The sequence below is a fragment of the Pyrus communis genome, chromosome 17 (assembly GCF_041283825.1).
Source record: "Pyrus communis isolate YQ-2024b chromosome 17, ASM4128382v1, whole genome shotgun sequence".
NCBI classification, from domain to species: domain Eukaryota; kingdom Viridiplantae; phylum Streptophyta; class Magnoliopsida; order Rosales; family Rosaceae; genus Pyrus; species Pyrus communis.
The window spans coordinates 1,615,745-1,631,192 of NC_142581.1; the positions used below are offsets into that span (position 1 = coordinate 1,615,745).

Here is a 15,448-nt window from a genome sequence, read left to right on the forward strand (position 1 = left end):
CAGTTGTTGAGTCTAAAATCAATTGAAAAATGGTTCATCTATAATATAACGCAATCTAAACACTTCAATTCTCTTGCACATTCCTTGAGTCTAAAGTCATTCACTAACTTGATCGTCGAAAGATCCTTTGGCCGGTACAGTCCCGGTTCTAGGCTTGCTCATGGTTATTTACTATTTTGCAGGTTGCACGGATTTGTGCTCAACCACCACTCACGGCGGTGCTCAAATTGGTTCCAGCAATCCCTAATTTTGTTGTAATTTCTTTCCCCGAAGTTGTAAAATGACAAAATGCTCATGTTGAGCCAAGTGAAATCCTATGTGGATGTTTAAGCTTGGTTCATATTTTGTTTCCCTTGTTGTATTTGAGTAGCACTCGTCTCTACTAACGTGTGAGCGCAAACAGAATCCAAATCGAACTAGTAACAAAAAAGTGACGTTCGTTAAAAGTTTAAGGGCAAAGTAGTAAATTCACACTCATAGCTATTCTACACGACCTTTTTGTCACAGAAAATATCTGTTTTGTCTTCTAGTGAAGGACGCTTTTATATACAGAAACTTTCACCTTTGATCCTCCGAGTGTTTATTAATTTGCTAATAAATATCTACTTTCTGTGGATTAGATGGAAAGCTCAAAACTTGGCAAGTGACGTCCGTTTAAAGTTTAAGGGCAAAGTGGTAAATTTACACTCATAGCTATTCTACAAGTGCTTCACGTTTGATGTTTTATCACTGAAAATATCTGTTTTGTCTTCTAGTGAATGAGGCTTTTATATACAGGAACTTTCAGCTTTGAAGATATCATTCCATCGGTACCACTTTTCTCTCCTCTTCCTCTCGATCCTCGTTCTCAATCCTCTTCTCTTTGCAGCGCAGAGAGCAAAACTACCTTTAGTGGTTTAACTTCCAAGCCACCATCGTGGTCTACTCCTCAAACTCAACTCGGCCGTGTCTATTTTACGTGTCCCAAACTTGGACCCAAAGCCAGACCACCACGACCTCAGTCCGGTTCACTTTCCCGACAAGCCCCGTCGCTTCCCCGACGAAGTAAGGACTTTAACCACCATAGATTATTCTTTTTCTCGGGTAGATCAAGTTTATGGTTTTGGTTGTTGAAAATGGCGAGTTTTTGACACAGATCGAAGGCAGAGAAGTCCACTGCAGAACTCCATTGAGTTTCAGAGAAATTGCGACGGATCGGTTTTCGGTTTTGGCAAAAAACCGAATCGATTGAAACCGAGTTGTGAGTTGTTATTTTGGTTCCCCAATTCAAGCTGAAGCTTTCTCTGAAGGCTTCCCCATTTCTATCCAAGTGTGAGTGTTGATTACGTATACGTGGTTCACTATGTTTTTTCTTTGTTTTCATATATAAGCACATGATCACGGTATACCTGTACTAAAATTTCCTTTGGATAAGTTTTCCGATTGAGCATGGCAGCAAAGACTGTTCGAATAATAAACCCAGTTATCTGTCATCAAAGTATTAAATCTATATGAAAGGTTCTCCTGATTTCTTTTTGTGTAAGGAATGCATGGTCATTCACTCTTGAATTTAACATTAAGGGTAGAACCGTAGAGAATAAATAGACGTGCCTTCAAGGTTTCAATCTCAAACCTTGATATCAAATTCAGGGGTTGGTGACCATAAACCCTTGATCATCAGGTGACCCACAGACAAGACTTTAACATTTTTATCCCTATCTTGCGCATTATTTCTTTCATCTTTCTATTTAAATTTAAATTTTTATTTTTCTTCCCTATAAACTTCGTTGTCCACATCTTAACCCCTTCCAGACCATTATTAATTCCCCCACTTGAGAAGGTATGATTGAGAAAACCCGTTTTTCTGTTCCAAGATTCACTTCAAGCGTTTTGGATGTGCTAGCCGGCAGTGATAGGTGAGGAAGAGAGGGAGTCCGCCGGCGAGGTAGTGTTGGGGTGCGTGGGGATTAGGGGAATGCTTAGGTTATTTCTTTTTCTTCAGTATTTGGTTTTTATTTTTTAACTGTGTAAATTGAAGTTAAGTTAAAGAACACGTGTCACTCAATTAGATTAGCCAGAGAAAATTTTGGGTGCAAAAAATTTGAGACTCGTACAAAATATATCCTCGCAAGGAATGTTACTCCAGAGGCTTTCTTTCTTTCCAAACTCTGTATTTGAATTCTGTACGGGTGATAGTAACCTATGAAGGTATGGCTTTTATATAGGGACCAAGAAACCAAGAAAACAAATAGGAACTTAGCAGCACCAGTGCTGTAGAACCCCAATTCAAGCTGAAGTTTTATCAGAAGGCTTCCCCGTTTCAATTCGAGTTGTGAGTTGTTAATTACTTATACTCTGGTTCACTATTTCTTTCTTTGTTTCCATGTATAAACACATGATCATGATCTACCAATAATAAAATCTCTTTTTGATAAATTGGCAGATTGAGCATGGCAGCAGAGATCAACCCAGTAGAAATGAGCATGGCAGCAGAGATCAACCCAGTAAAAAACCCAGGTATCTATCATGAAAATCAAAGTATTAAATATATATGAAAGGTTCTCTTGGTTTCCTTTTGTGTAAGGAATACATGGTTAGTCACTCTTGAATTTAATATCAAAGGTGAAACCGTAGAGAATAAATGGAGGTGCTTTCAAGGTTTTATATCAAACCTTGATATCAAATTCAAGGATTGGTGACCATGAACTATTAACCATCAGGTGAAAAAAAGAACGAGATTCGACATGTTTATCAATATCTTGTGAATTATTTTCTTTAATCTTTCTGTTTAAAATTTTATTTTTATTTTTTCCCCTATAATCCAGTGTTTCACAATAAGGTTATCTCAAAACATTGATATCAAATTAAGGATTAGAGATTGTTGGGTGTTGAGTGATAAAAGTTGGGTGTGAAGAGATTGTTGTGTATAAATAGAAACTAGATTAAAGTGTTAACATTCTATGTACTTGGAAGTAATTTAATTGAAGTTACTCCAGGAGAATTGAAGAAGGAAAGGTTCGGGAAAGATAAAGAATAATGAGAGTCAACAAACAAATTGACGGTCTTTGGACCTGCACCAGAAACCCATGTGGCCTCCCTGTTCCTTTTTCAATTTCTTGACACCTGTTCTTTTACATTTTATCACTTAATCACAACTTAACAGTGTTAACTATTTGGGATCTGGATCCTTTCCTAAGTTAAAGGTCAGGATACTCTTGAGTAAGTACGTCGAGTTGTTGAAATTTTATATAATAGTTGCAATTATTATAATTTTTAGCAGGGCCCTCTCTTCGGACTATAGTTGTTGCATGTGCTACTTCTTGTTATATATTATATCAAATTTTATTAAAAAAAGTATATAAAATATTTAATTTGGGACAAGGGTATTTTAGTAATCATAAGGGTATATTTCAATTCTGCTGAATTAGTAAAAAAAATTTATGAAATCAGTGTCATATGTATTTCAATTCTAGAAAATTTAAGTAAACAGCCGATGCAGTATCAGCTTTCTTCGCCGCTGTAAGGAGGGGTGATTGGCGTGCAACGGAGGAGTTTCTTGGCCAACACGCCGACGCAACAAGAAAAATGGATTCATTGGGGACAGCTCTTCACAACGCAGTAATATTCGAGCAGAAGCAAATTGTGGAAGAGCTGGTGAAGAGGATGACGGAGGAAGAATTGGAGATACAATCTAGTGATGGTTGGACGGCTCTTGCTTATGCTGCTAGAGACAACCTCAAGATGGTTGAATGCATGGTTACGAAGTACACGAAACTAGTTGGTATTGCCGAAGAGGGCCGCCAAATGATTCCGATTCTCATTGCTGCTATGTATGACCAATGGGATATAGTTCGGTACCTCTACTCTCTCACTAGCAAAGATCTAGAGGCTGATAAAGGCCCTGACAGCTCTCAACTTGTTGTCTTTTGTCTTTTTGCCAAACAATTTGGTAACCTAACTACTCTTTAACCGAATCAAATTTTCTGCACTATGTGTTTGTATAATATACAGGACCTTTATGTAAAAGGATTTCCATTTTTTTTCAAAAAATAAGAATTAGGTGTGGGGCTCACTTCACATCGAATTTCAACAATCCAAACTGTCTATTTTGCAAGTCTCGATTCATAGATCATCATTGCAAAAATTCAATTCAATTCGAAATTATTTGTCTATTTAATTATTAAAATAAAATTTCATGGTTCCTTATATAAAAAAGTATTCGTTAATTTCTTTGAACTCAATTAGATATCTTAAATATTTCTGATTTGGCTAATATTTTCTAAGGATGATCTATGAGAGCAACTTTAAAAATAGACGGTTCAGATAGCTAAAATTTGATGTGGTGTGGATCTCACAACTAATTCCCATTTTTATTATAAAAAAAATGGGATTCCCTTCCCTTAAAGGATTCATCTCTATAAATAAATATATATATATATATATATATATATATGTGTGTGTGTGTGTGCGTGCGCGTGTGTGTATGGTGTAGTACTATCAACATTGTATATAGTGTAGTGCTATCAACACACCCATTTTTATTTCTACACCTCCCACAATTTTCGATGGTTAGATCGAATGAACTGAAGAAGATCAATGATAAAAAATTAACAAAGGTGCGTGAGAGGTAAAAAAATAAGTGTGAATAGCACTTTCCTATATATCTATGTACATGGGTAATTCATTTTATTATCCTAAAGTATCTTGGTTTTCAAACTTTCATACATTTAGTTTTTTTTCATCTCAGTGTCATACCTAAAGTGAGAATTGTGGTACACTTTCATACGTTTATTAGACTTTTCATCATGCCTAAGTTAACGCGTGCTTTGGCGCCCACGTAGACAATGAATGGGCGCCAAATAGACAATTAACCGAGGTTCTAATGGAAAACCTAACAAAAGTATGAAAGTATCCCACAAATCTCATTTTAGGTATGACACTGAGATGAAAATAACTTGATGTATGAAATTTTAAAAACCACGATACTTCAAGGTAGCAAAGTGAGAAACCATATATATATACTAGCATTTGGGCACACACAAAGTGTGTGAGAAAATTTTTTATTTTTGTTTTTGAAATAGCAGGAGAGATGAATGGAGTGATAGAGAATATGGGAGTGGGAATTTTTTTTTTTTTTTAAATTATAGATATGTTAAGATTACATGTAGGTGAGGCTTTGAAAAAAAAAAATAAAGCAAAATTTGGTTGTGTAAAATTATATTTCTGCCCCATATTTCTTATTCATGTTCTGTTGTAATTAGAATGTTAAACTGGTAATTTCATAGGATTTATATATATATATATATATATATATATATATAATTGCTCTAAATACATACGTACAGATATTGCATATGACTTGCTATATATATATATATATATATATAATAATTACTCCAAATACATACGTACAGATATTGCACATGACTTACTTAAGCGTAGCCCAGACATAGCATATACTCGAGGCCGTGGAATATACTCCCCTTTATCTGCAATTTCTAGTATGCCCTCTGCATTCCCTAGTGGGATGTCGCTCAGATTCTGGCAACGATGGATCTTTAAATGTTAGTAATATCTTCCCTTTTCTCTTACTAACATCAATTTGTCAACACTGTGTGGCATGTACAAATGTCACCTTCCATGAATTTCATAAGATGGTTCAAATAAGATGGTCTCCTTAATTCAAAGACACTATCTACAAGGAGTATTTTGAATGAGGAAGTCGTATTTCTTGGTAGCTATATACATAAAACATGCTCGTTCCATCAAATAAGATGCGGTCTCCTTAATATTTTCCTATACAAATGAGTACTACCATAAGTAGTCTTATGTCATAGACACTATCTGCAAGGAATATTTTGAATGAGGAAGTCGTATTTCTTGATAGGTATACCCAAAGACATTGATCTTTCCATCAATGAATTTTCGAATGATGCTCAAAATCAAGAAAATGAACAAGGCAATCAAAGGAACAGCACAGGTATGTTACATCTCAAAACTCTAACTATGGTTTGATATGTTGAAGTCCTTTTCATATGTTTTGCTCCTTGTTTTTAGTAATTAGTTAGGTGATATATAGTATCATATATGATGACATATACTCTTTTTTTTTTAAACTATTTTTCATTAAAAATGATTAGATTTTCATATGTAAATATTCAAATTAAAATTTTGAGTAAAGATGCATAAATAAAAAAATTTAATTAAAATTGAAAATAAGAAAACTAAACTAAATCTAATAACAGCTTTATTTATTTTTTTAATGAGATTTTGTAAACAGAATATTTGATGAATTCTTGTTGTCAAAACAAATACGCATCGATTGATTAAAGAAATATAATTACAGTCCATATACAAACGAATGTAACTTTTGAATTTTAGTAATTAATGCGATGAGATGATCAAATACTTTTTTGAACAAACAATATTATCTACATTAAATGGGTAAGAGAGTGGGCTAACCCTCACATTGGACCAACCATAATAATGTGGTTCAATTTTTGAACTTAAGATCTTTCACTTACAAGTGAAGATGAATATCATTTCTCCCTCCTCATGCCGAAACCCTAGCTTCCAATGCTCAAAACCCATTCCCAAATCCCCAGATCGTTACTGAGAACGGTACATCGACGGACGCCTGCAAGAAGCTTCCTATTACGAAGCCGCTGTTGTCGGAAAACGGATTGACCAACACCAATAGCGGCAACGAAGGGGATGGCTCAGGCGGGGAGGAGGTGAAGAAAACCAATTTTTTTATTTTTTGGGTGGGTGGGTGGATGGGTGGAATTGAAGATGGAGGGGGAAGGGTGGATGTATGACGAGTCGAAGAGGAGAGGAGAGGAGGGTTTGGTGGGTTGGTGCAAAGGAGAGAATGAAGGGATAAGGGAGGAAGGGAAGGTTGGGGAGGTAGAAAACCACCAAATTTTTTTTTTTTTTTGAATTTTTAATTTCCACGTGGACCACCTTTCATGACACGTAGCGCTCAATCATTGTTCATATGGGCACCATATCATCAGTTAACGAGAGACTTAACAACCAGACTAACGGATGTATGAGATTGTCTCAAAATTAACACTTTAGGTATGACTCTGAGACGAAAAAAATTTCATATACCAAATGTTGAAAACCACGAAACTTGAGGATAGTAAACTGAGATTTACCCTATAAATTATTATTCTACATAAAGTGCACACAAAAAATATGGCAAATTTTTAGGACTTGCATGATAAATAAAAAATATTGTGTTTGTATACAATACGTTGTAAATATTTCTTAAAAATTATAATGAAAAGCAACAAATGCAATACGTCTTTTAGAGAAAGTAGAGCCTGTGATTAAAAAAAGGTCTCTAGCATGCACTGACGTACGTGTGCGTGCAAAGAGACTAGTCTTATGCCATATATAATCTAATCAGCATATAAATAAGATTTGCGTTTAATTTTTCTAATTTGCTTATGCCATTGCCATATACCATCTAATCAGCATATAAAGAAATTTTGGAAGCAAAGTTTGATTTTAAATTTGTGTTGCAGTCTTCGGTTTATTTCAAGGACTTCCATTGAGGCTTTCAGATTTTTTTGGTAAGTGGACATTAATTAATTAATTTTTTATGAAAAATGATACACACAATTAACTTCTCACACATCTTTGTTAAATCATGTCATCAAATTCAATTAGCTCCTATTTTTCATTTGTTGAAACTATCGATTTATTTATTTATTGGTAAACATGTGGCTGTGAGTTGTAACATTGTTTTGAATCAACCTAGGAATCAGCCGCATTCGTGAACTGAAATCTACCCATGTTCAATTAAGTTCAATTTTGAACTACATGCGTGACGCCATAAGACATTTAAATCATCAAGAAATGAGGGATGGCCTTGTGTACGAAGCGGTATACAGTGCTGTCCGAAATGGGACTGTTGAGCTCGTTAGATCTCTATGTGATGCCAGACCAGAATTATTGTTCAGAGGCTTAGAGGACGGAAAGAACATATTTCATTATGCTGTTGAATGCCGTCAAGAAAAAGTTTATAGCCTTATATACGGGGTTCGTAAAAGGAATCTCATTACGACTTTGAGAGATAATTCCGACAACAGCATACTACATTATGCCGGGATGTTATCTCCATTGGCAAAGAAAAAGCTTGATGGTATTGCAGGTGCAGCCTTGCAAATGCAGAGAGAAAGGCAATGGTACAAGGTTAGAATTATTTTTTATTATTCTTGTACGTTTATTTACATTTATGACCCCTGAAATTCAATCCGCATACTTAACCCCACGAAATTCAAATTGTGTCACTTAATATCTTGAAATTTAACTTTTTTCTCTCTTCGTTCTATGTCGTTGCCGTCTAAGCATAATATAAATTCTACCTCATTATATTCATGTATAAAATGAAGCATTTTTTTTCCTTTATAATTACTAAAAGAACACGAACATCTCATATCACTACGATGTATAAGTTTTTGTTCAATGAAATGCAGGAGGTAGAGAGTATTGTGGTTCCACTCTCGGGAGCCTCATCTTTAAACAAAGATGGTTTAACACCCCCTCAATTATTTACCGAGAAACACAAGGTATTGCTCGAGTGCGGAGAAAAGTGGATGAAAAAAACAGCAACTTCTTATACAGTTGTCAATGCTCTCATTATTACAATTATGTTTGCTGCAGCATTCACAGTTCCTGGTGGAAATAACCAAGAAACAGGATTTCCCATATTCTTAAACAAAAAACTATTTATGGTTTTTATAGTTTCAGATGCTATTTCGCTCTTTTCTTCCGCAACTTCAGCATTGATGTTTTTGGGCATCCACATATCGCGTTATGCTGAAGATGATTTCCTCAAATTCTTACCCACAAAGTTGATAACAGGCATTTCCACACTCTTCATCTCCATTGTGGCCATGATGGTTGCCTTCTCTTCTGCCCTATTCATCATGCTTCAGGACAAATCATGGATTATTACTCCAATCATTGTCCTTGCTGGTGTTCCCGTCATTTATTTTATTTTGATGCACTTTCCCCTTCTCCTTGAAATTTTCATGTCTACTTATGGTGGAGGAATATTCAATAAGAAATCCACACTCTGGATATAAATTTTTAATGGTGTATGTGATATATTGTGCAACTGTAGTACTAATGTAATGTTTGTCACTCCTAAGGAAGCTTGTATGCATAGTACACATTACGTAAGTGTTTGGTTCCTCTAGTGAAAACCCAATTGTTCAAATGTTTTTTATTTGTTCTCTGTAAGATCTAATTTGACTGGAGAATTATCAGTATATTAAATTGACAATCGTTTTGAAACATTAAAAAAAAAAACTTCGGATTGAAAATTCTATATGTATTCCAATTTTTATCTAAATCATTTTACAAATGTTCAAATTCTTAATTAAAATTTAGTTTAACGCGGAAACAGAAATTACAGTTCAACTTACACACATATGAGAACGTTTATTGTTGTCAAACCGATTGTTTGTTTGCTATATATAATCGACTACGATGGTCAATTTGATTTGTGTTGCGATCGTCATGGTCAATTTGATTTAAGTTTCTAATTATAAAAAAAATTTAAAAAAATTTGAAATAATCATTTTTTTATTTGATTTTTTCACATATGGTGTCAAATTGGCAGCTACCTCAGAACAAATATGAACTCCATATATGTCAACACTTAATGTTAGCTTAATAAATTTTTAACATTAAAATAAAATAATAATAAAATTAAGGGCCCAAACACCACCGCCGGCGCCACTACGATTCGAAACCTGTACGATTTCCCCAACGAGATCCTCCTCCACTTCCTCTTCTTCACCCCACACCCCCCCCCCCCCCAACATTATACTCCGTCCGAACCCCTCTCGTCTCTCGAAAATGGTGAACCCTCTAGTCTCGCATTCCCTCCATGAATTTTATCCAACACTTCCGGCCGTACAAGCCGCCGTTCGATAACCGTCGCCAGTTCTTGGCCGTGTTCGTCGACCACGCTCTACTCTCGCGCTCCGATTATCCCGTGCACACTTTCCGACTCTCTTTCCCGCACCGCAGTCAATACTGCTCCTGTATCGATTCCTGAGTTCAATTCGCGGTAACTCGCCTTTGCGCTCGGGAAATCGAATTCAAATTCTTCGATCCTCCTGACGAGGCAGCCGGGGATTACGATTTTCAGTTTGCCGTTCTGAGTAATGGGTGTGTTGAGAAATTAGGACTCACACGGTGTGAAATTACCCTGCCGGCCCAATTTTCCACCGTGCGCTTTTTGTCGACAATGTCCTTGATTCTCACTGATTTTGATTTGATGGCGTGGACGGTGGAGGATTTGATATTGAGTCGCTCCAATTCGGAGGTTTTGGAGTTTCGTAGCTGGTGTGAGCTTGATGATCGCTGGAAGATGTGTAGCAAAAGCATTAAACATATATCCATTGAACCTGAGGGTTATGATTATGATCGTGGAATCAATCGGACGGTTTTGGTTGATTTCCCAATCGTTTCTTCGTTCAGTTTCAATGCCGGTTCGTTTGACAAGTTTGTGGTGAAGAATGGTTCGTCCCCGTATGATCTCCGAAAGCTGTGGTTTAAGGTAATTTTCTTGATTTGTGTTTGTATAAGCAAAAAGAGATTGCAACTGAACAACATCGTACAAAATTGTTTTGAAAAGAAAACGTCCTGCCCGGATAGTGACTCGTTTTTAAAAAGCAGGATTAATTGATGATTAGCCATGCCATTGTGTAGGGTTAGGTTTCTCTCCTTGAGTTTGTGATTTCGAAAGAACCTCTCAAGACTCTTTATTGTAAGTGTTTTTAGCACACTTTTGTTGGTTTAAAGATAATGCAAGCGTCAAGTACTCACACTGCCGAGTCCATCATACTTTGTGTTGAATCAAAAACGCTTCGGGCAAACGCTCCTAAGACTACTTGCGAATCCTCGTACTATGTGATGAAGGGGGTGTGATAGTAGCTGCAGAAGGAGAATACTAGTTAAACAATTTCGATGTCAAGCTACCATCTCCCAGATTGAAATCTGTGGCTAATATGACCACCTGCTCTGCTGTTGGCCTAGCCATCTGCATCCTTTTGCAAGCAGGCTTCAACAAACGAGCAGAACTCTGTTGAAAATTTGTGTTTTGAAGGTGTAGGTGAAGGACCAGCCAAGATCTGCCATAGACCTCAGAACTTTAGTTGCAAAACAACAGCTGAAGTAGGCAATGTAAAGGATATATATGAATGCAGCATAAGATTGATAGGTATATACCTGCAGCATGAGATCGACGGGTCCTTCATTAGCTGTAAATGGGAATTCTCCAGTACCACAATCAAAGAGAACAAGACCAAGGCTCCAAATATCAGCTGGATAAGAATAATTCTCATTTCGAGTTTGCTCAGGCGCGACATGTAAGTGACCGACCCAACAAATGTCGCACATTTGTAATGACATTGCTAGATTTGTTAATACCAAAAGACCACTTTTGATAACCATGCGTCAAATGTAACATGAAAGGAGACGCCACCAGTAGTGGAAATGAATGCACTTAAGAAATCAGTGATGAATCACGACGATTAAACCAAAGTACAAAGATGCAACAAGTATCACGAACCGCTGCCGTCCACAGCCAAGGTCCTGCATTTCTGCAATCCGAGCTCGTTGATGTTGTACATACGCCGTACGATCTGCGCAGCAAGTTCACCGTTCCACTGTCCGATAGCTTCGACCCAAAACCCGAAAATCAAATTTCCACAATTTCTAGAAACCCAAAATCAAACTTTGACTATTTGGATTGCAAAAAAAGCCAAAAGTGCTTACAGTGTAGGAATCGCAAGGGTCGATCTCCAAGGACGAGCCGCCGGCTGAGAAGCCCTTTTCCGCATCGAATAAAGGAGTGAGCTTTTTTATAAGTTCTAATCCAGCCATCTGAGGATGATGAATTGATCGAATTTTGGTTCGACTTGATTTGTATTTGGTGATTTGAAATGATATACGTTGATGTTCAGGTCCTTCATCTTCTTCCTTCGAAGTGTTTCCACTTCGAGTCTAACGCCGTTATGTTCCTGGGGTGCTCGCGGTTACCAATTAAAAAATAGTTTTTATCTTGAAATCAATCAATTATTTTCTGAAATTGAAAATTAATCAATATAGTATTTAGAACGGTTGTCGCAAATTACCGTAATCATTCCATCGTAATTTTGTCAAAGTTTATCCGGATTGATCTTGAATAATGGTTGTGTGGATTTCTTCAAGGGCTTTTGGGCTTGATCTTCAAGGTTGATGGATGAGTGGATCTTCAAGGGCTTTTTGGGCTTAATCTTGAAGAACGATTGGATGTGTGGATTTGTTGAGGTTGTTGATCCAAAGGGCCGTTGGGGGCTTATGCTTAGGATGAACGGATGAACACTTTCTTCAAGGGCCGTCGGGGCTTGATCTTGAAAGAGGATTTAACGAAGAACGAAGAGAGCTTTCTTGATCCTTCGGAATTCTTGGGAATTTGGATGGTTGGAAGCTTTGGAGTTTCAAAGCTTCAAGGATTTGGGGAATTCTCTTCTAATTTTGGAGTAGAGAAATGTATTTGTGAATTCCTTGATGCTTGATACCTTGATGGAGAAGCCTATTTATAGGCTTTGAGAATGAATCACCACCACAAAATATTTTTTTCCTTTCCAAGCACCATTGCCTAATTTTCCCACTTAATGCAATATTGAAATTGAAGTGGTGTAACTTATGGCCTAATTTCCCACTTAATACCATTTTAAACTTGAAGTAGTCTAACTTATGGCCTAATTTCCCACTTAACACCATTTTAAACTTGAAATGTGTATGCTTTGTCATTGCCCAAGTGAGAAAAACTTGCTTTGATCCGTAATGGATTGAAGTGTGCTTGCCTTGTCATTGCCCAACATGAGAAGAAAAACTTGTTTTGATCCTCAATGGATTGAAATGTGCTTACCTTGTCATTGCCCAAATTGAGAAGAAAAAACTTGTTTAATCATCCAAGGGTATTTCTTCCTATTTTGTTGAGTCACATGCCATGTGTACAATTTGTACGACACGTGGCGTATGCCATGTATGCCCTGACATGTCTAAACTTTAATGCGTTGGTGAACATTTATTTTACTGAAATTTCGATGTCTACAAACTTCAACCTTTTTTGTTTTTCCTACACAAAAGACGAGATGTAGACACAATTAGGAGATTCATGTCAAGATAGAGAATTAAGATAAGATTTTTATAAGAGTTTCTCGCTCGTATCTCTCCATGTTCATGCAACTAAGATTTAATTTCCGTGACTTCATTGTCCAGTAATGCGTACCAAAGAAAACATAATTGGTGGTCTTTTATTTTAATGGAATTTAAGTCTTAGTTTGGTGCAGTACTGCAGGATCAGATGGCTTCATCGAGTACGAGTAGTCATACAAATTCTCCTTGTGCTGCGTGCAAGTTCTTGAGGAGAAAATGCATGCCGGATTGCATATTTCCTCCCTATTTCCCACCGGAGGAGCCCCAAAAGTTTGCCAATGTTCACAAGATATTTGGTGCAAGTAATGTGAGTAAGCTTCTCAATGAAGTCCACCCCCACCAGAGAGAAGATGCCGTGAACTCTTTGGCCTACGAAGCTGAGGCTCGGATGAAAGATCCTGTCTACGGATGTGTTGGAGCCATCTCAGTCCTCCAAAGGCAAGTCATTCGCCTTCAGAAGGAGTTGGACGAGACAAATGCTGATCTCGTCCGGTATGCCAGCAGCTACAACCATGAAATATTGTTGCCAACATCTCAGTCCGAGAGGTCTAGTAGTAGTAGGGTTCGTGGAGGAGGGTCTCTAGGTCAAAATTCTGGTTCGTATTTTTCTCCATCATGGAATAGAAATGCTTATGGAGAAAGAAATTATGAGAGAGGAGGAGAAGGAGAAGGAGATATATAAATTTAAGTAGAGTACAGTGCTCTAGTCTATTGTGTTAAATGTGCCAAAGAGAGGAAATAAAGTAGCTTCATGTATGTTGTTTGTGTCAATAATTATGAGGAGTAGACCTGGTTTTTTAGGGTTTCTCCTGGGTATCCATGTATATACAGGTTTTAGTAATATGAATCCTACACTCTGTGGAAAGCCTTGTGTATCTATCTGTATATCTCTCTTGTGATATATAATATTGAAAGCATTTTATAAATATTGCTGGCCCGATTATATATGCATTAAGTATATGTGTTGAAGATGAAGAGACATGCTAATCATTAAGCTTATTGTGTTGTTTATTACTTAACATGGAATTCTAGACAAATTTCTTAGGAAAATATGTTGGTGTGTTAGAAAGAACCTTAATATTAAGTGAAAAGCACCTTTTGCAAATCCACTATTATTGATCTACTTCTAGTTAAAGACTGGATCGACGCGAGGTAGGTTAAGATCGAATGTGGTAAACAAACACAGTGCTTTCGATGTTAATTTGTGAGTCTAATCTTGGCATAGTTGGTGCCTGCAGTTTTTTTATACAAGCAACATTAAAAACAAAAACAAAAAGTCAGAAACCAAATATTGAATGCATGAAACGGTGTTAAACTACTTAAACTACAAACTCTTTTATGTAAACTTGATTTAATTGATGTTGATCGAACAATGAACACAGCGAAAGGGAGAAAAGAAACATCTCGTCTCCCACCCAACATATGGGCTCCCTTTCCCTTTTCCCTATCCATGCATTGTATCAGGTCTATTACAAGTGTGAACAAATGGACCACCGGTGGTTGTGTGGTATATTCTTATTCCTAGCTTTTTTTGCCGCATCAATTGCAAAAAATTAACAATACTCTGACACTTATAGGCTTATAGCCTTTAGTTCCAATTCAATAGATGTTTAAATTGGCCGATTAAATTTAAATAACTTTAACGGAAAACTTTTAATACTATTTATCTTAATAAAAATTCATAATATTATATTAAAAAATCAATTCTGATACTATTTATTTTACATTTTATTTTGTTCTTATTGTTAAAATTCAAAATTTTCAAATCTTTTTCATTAATTTTTTTTAAATCTAAACACACTAAGTAAAGGAGTATTTAATTATCCAAAGTATTATTATATTATAGCCTCTATCAAATATTTCGCACAACTTTCATATCTACTGTAAGTAATCAGAGTCTGCAAATTTTTCAAGGGACAGACAGACACACATGGCAGCACTGTAAAAATTTTGACTTCTTCACCCCAAAAACAAAGATATTTTAACCTTAATTAATTACGTATATCTACTGCTTGCGAATTTCAGGTCCTAGCCCATTATAACATTGCAAGTCTGAATTCTGAAGAAAAGGTACAGTAAGTCGCACAGATGATGCCTACTCTCTATGAATTAGGATCCACAAAACAAAAGGGATTGTTTGCCTTGCCCATGTGACAGAAGATTATTGAAGGGTACCCTTCTCTCTTCATAGATACATCATTTAAATGTCGGACCCATCCTTCTTAACTATTACTTGGAT

General features: G+C 36.4%; 1 protein-coding gene, 1 long non-coding RNA gene and 1 pseudogene across 2 annotated transcripts; 2 read left to right on the forward strand and 1 right to left on the reverse strand.

The window, feature by feature from the left end:
• Positions 1-803: 803 nt before the first annotated feature.
• On the forward strand, positions 804-9,211 carry LOC148689223 (uncharacterized). The gene is made up of 10 exons (XM_088688980.1): positions 804-1,044; positions 1,136-1,311; positions 2,205-2,311; positions 2,423-2,496; positions 3,470-3,928; positions 5,394-5,543; positions 5,867-5,959; positions 7,512-7,559; positions 7,748-8,181; positions 8,466-9,211. Exons 4-10 carry the CDS (start codon positions 2,430-2,432, stop codon positions 9,075-9,077), a joined length of 1,863 nt encoding a protein of 620 aa, XP_088545106.1. The 5' UTR covers positions 804-1,044; positions 1,136-1,311; positions 2,205-2,311; positions 2,423-2,429; the 3' UTR covers positions 9,078-9,211.
• A 1,341-nt stretch (positions 9,212-10,552) lies between these two features.
• LOC148689224 (uncharacterized) lies at positions 10,553-12,690 on the reverse strand. Its single transcript, XR_015958408.1, has 4 exons — positions 12,141-12,690; positions 11,782-12,026; positions 11,233-11,683; positions 10,553-11,135 (listed from the first exon to the last, which is right to left on the reverse strand). It is a non-coding gene; the product is annotated as an uncharacterized LOC148689224 (long non-coding RNA).
• Positions 12,691-13,342: 652 nt separating this feature from the next.
• Positions 13,343-14,135, forward strand: LOC148689225 (LOB domain-containing protein 25 pseudogene; annotated as a pseudogene).
• The last annotated feature ends 1,313 nt before the right edge of the window (positions 14,136-15,448 follow it).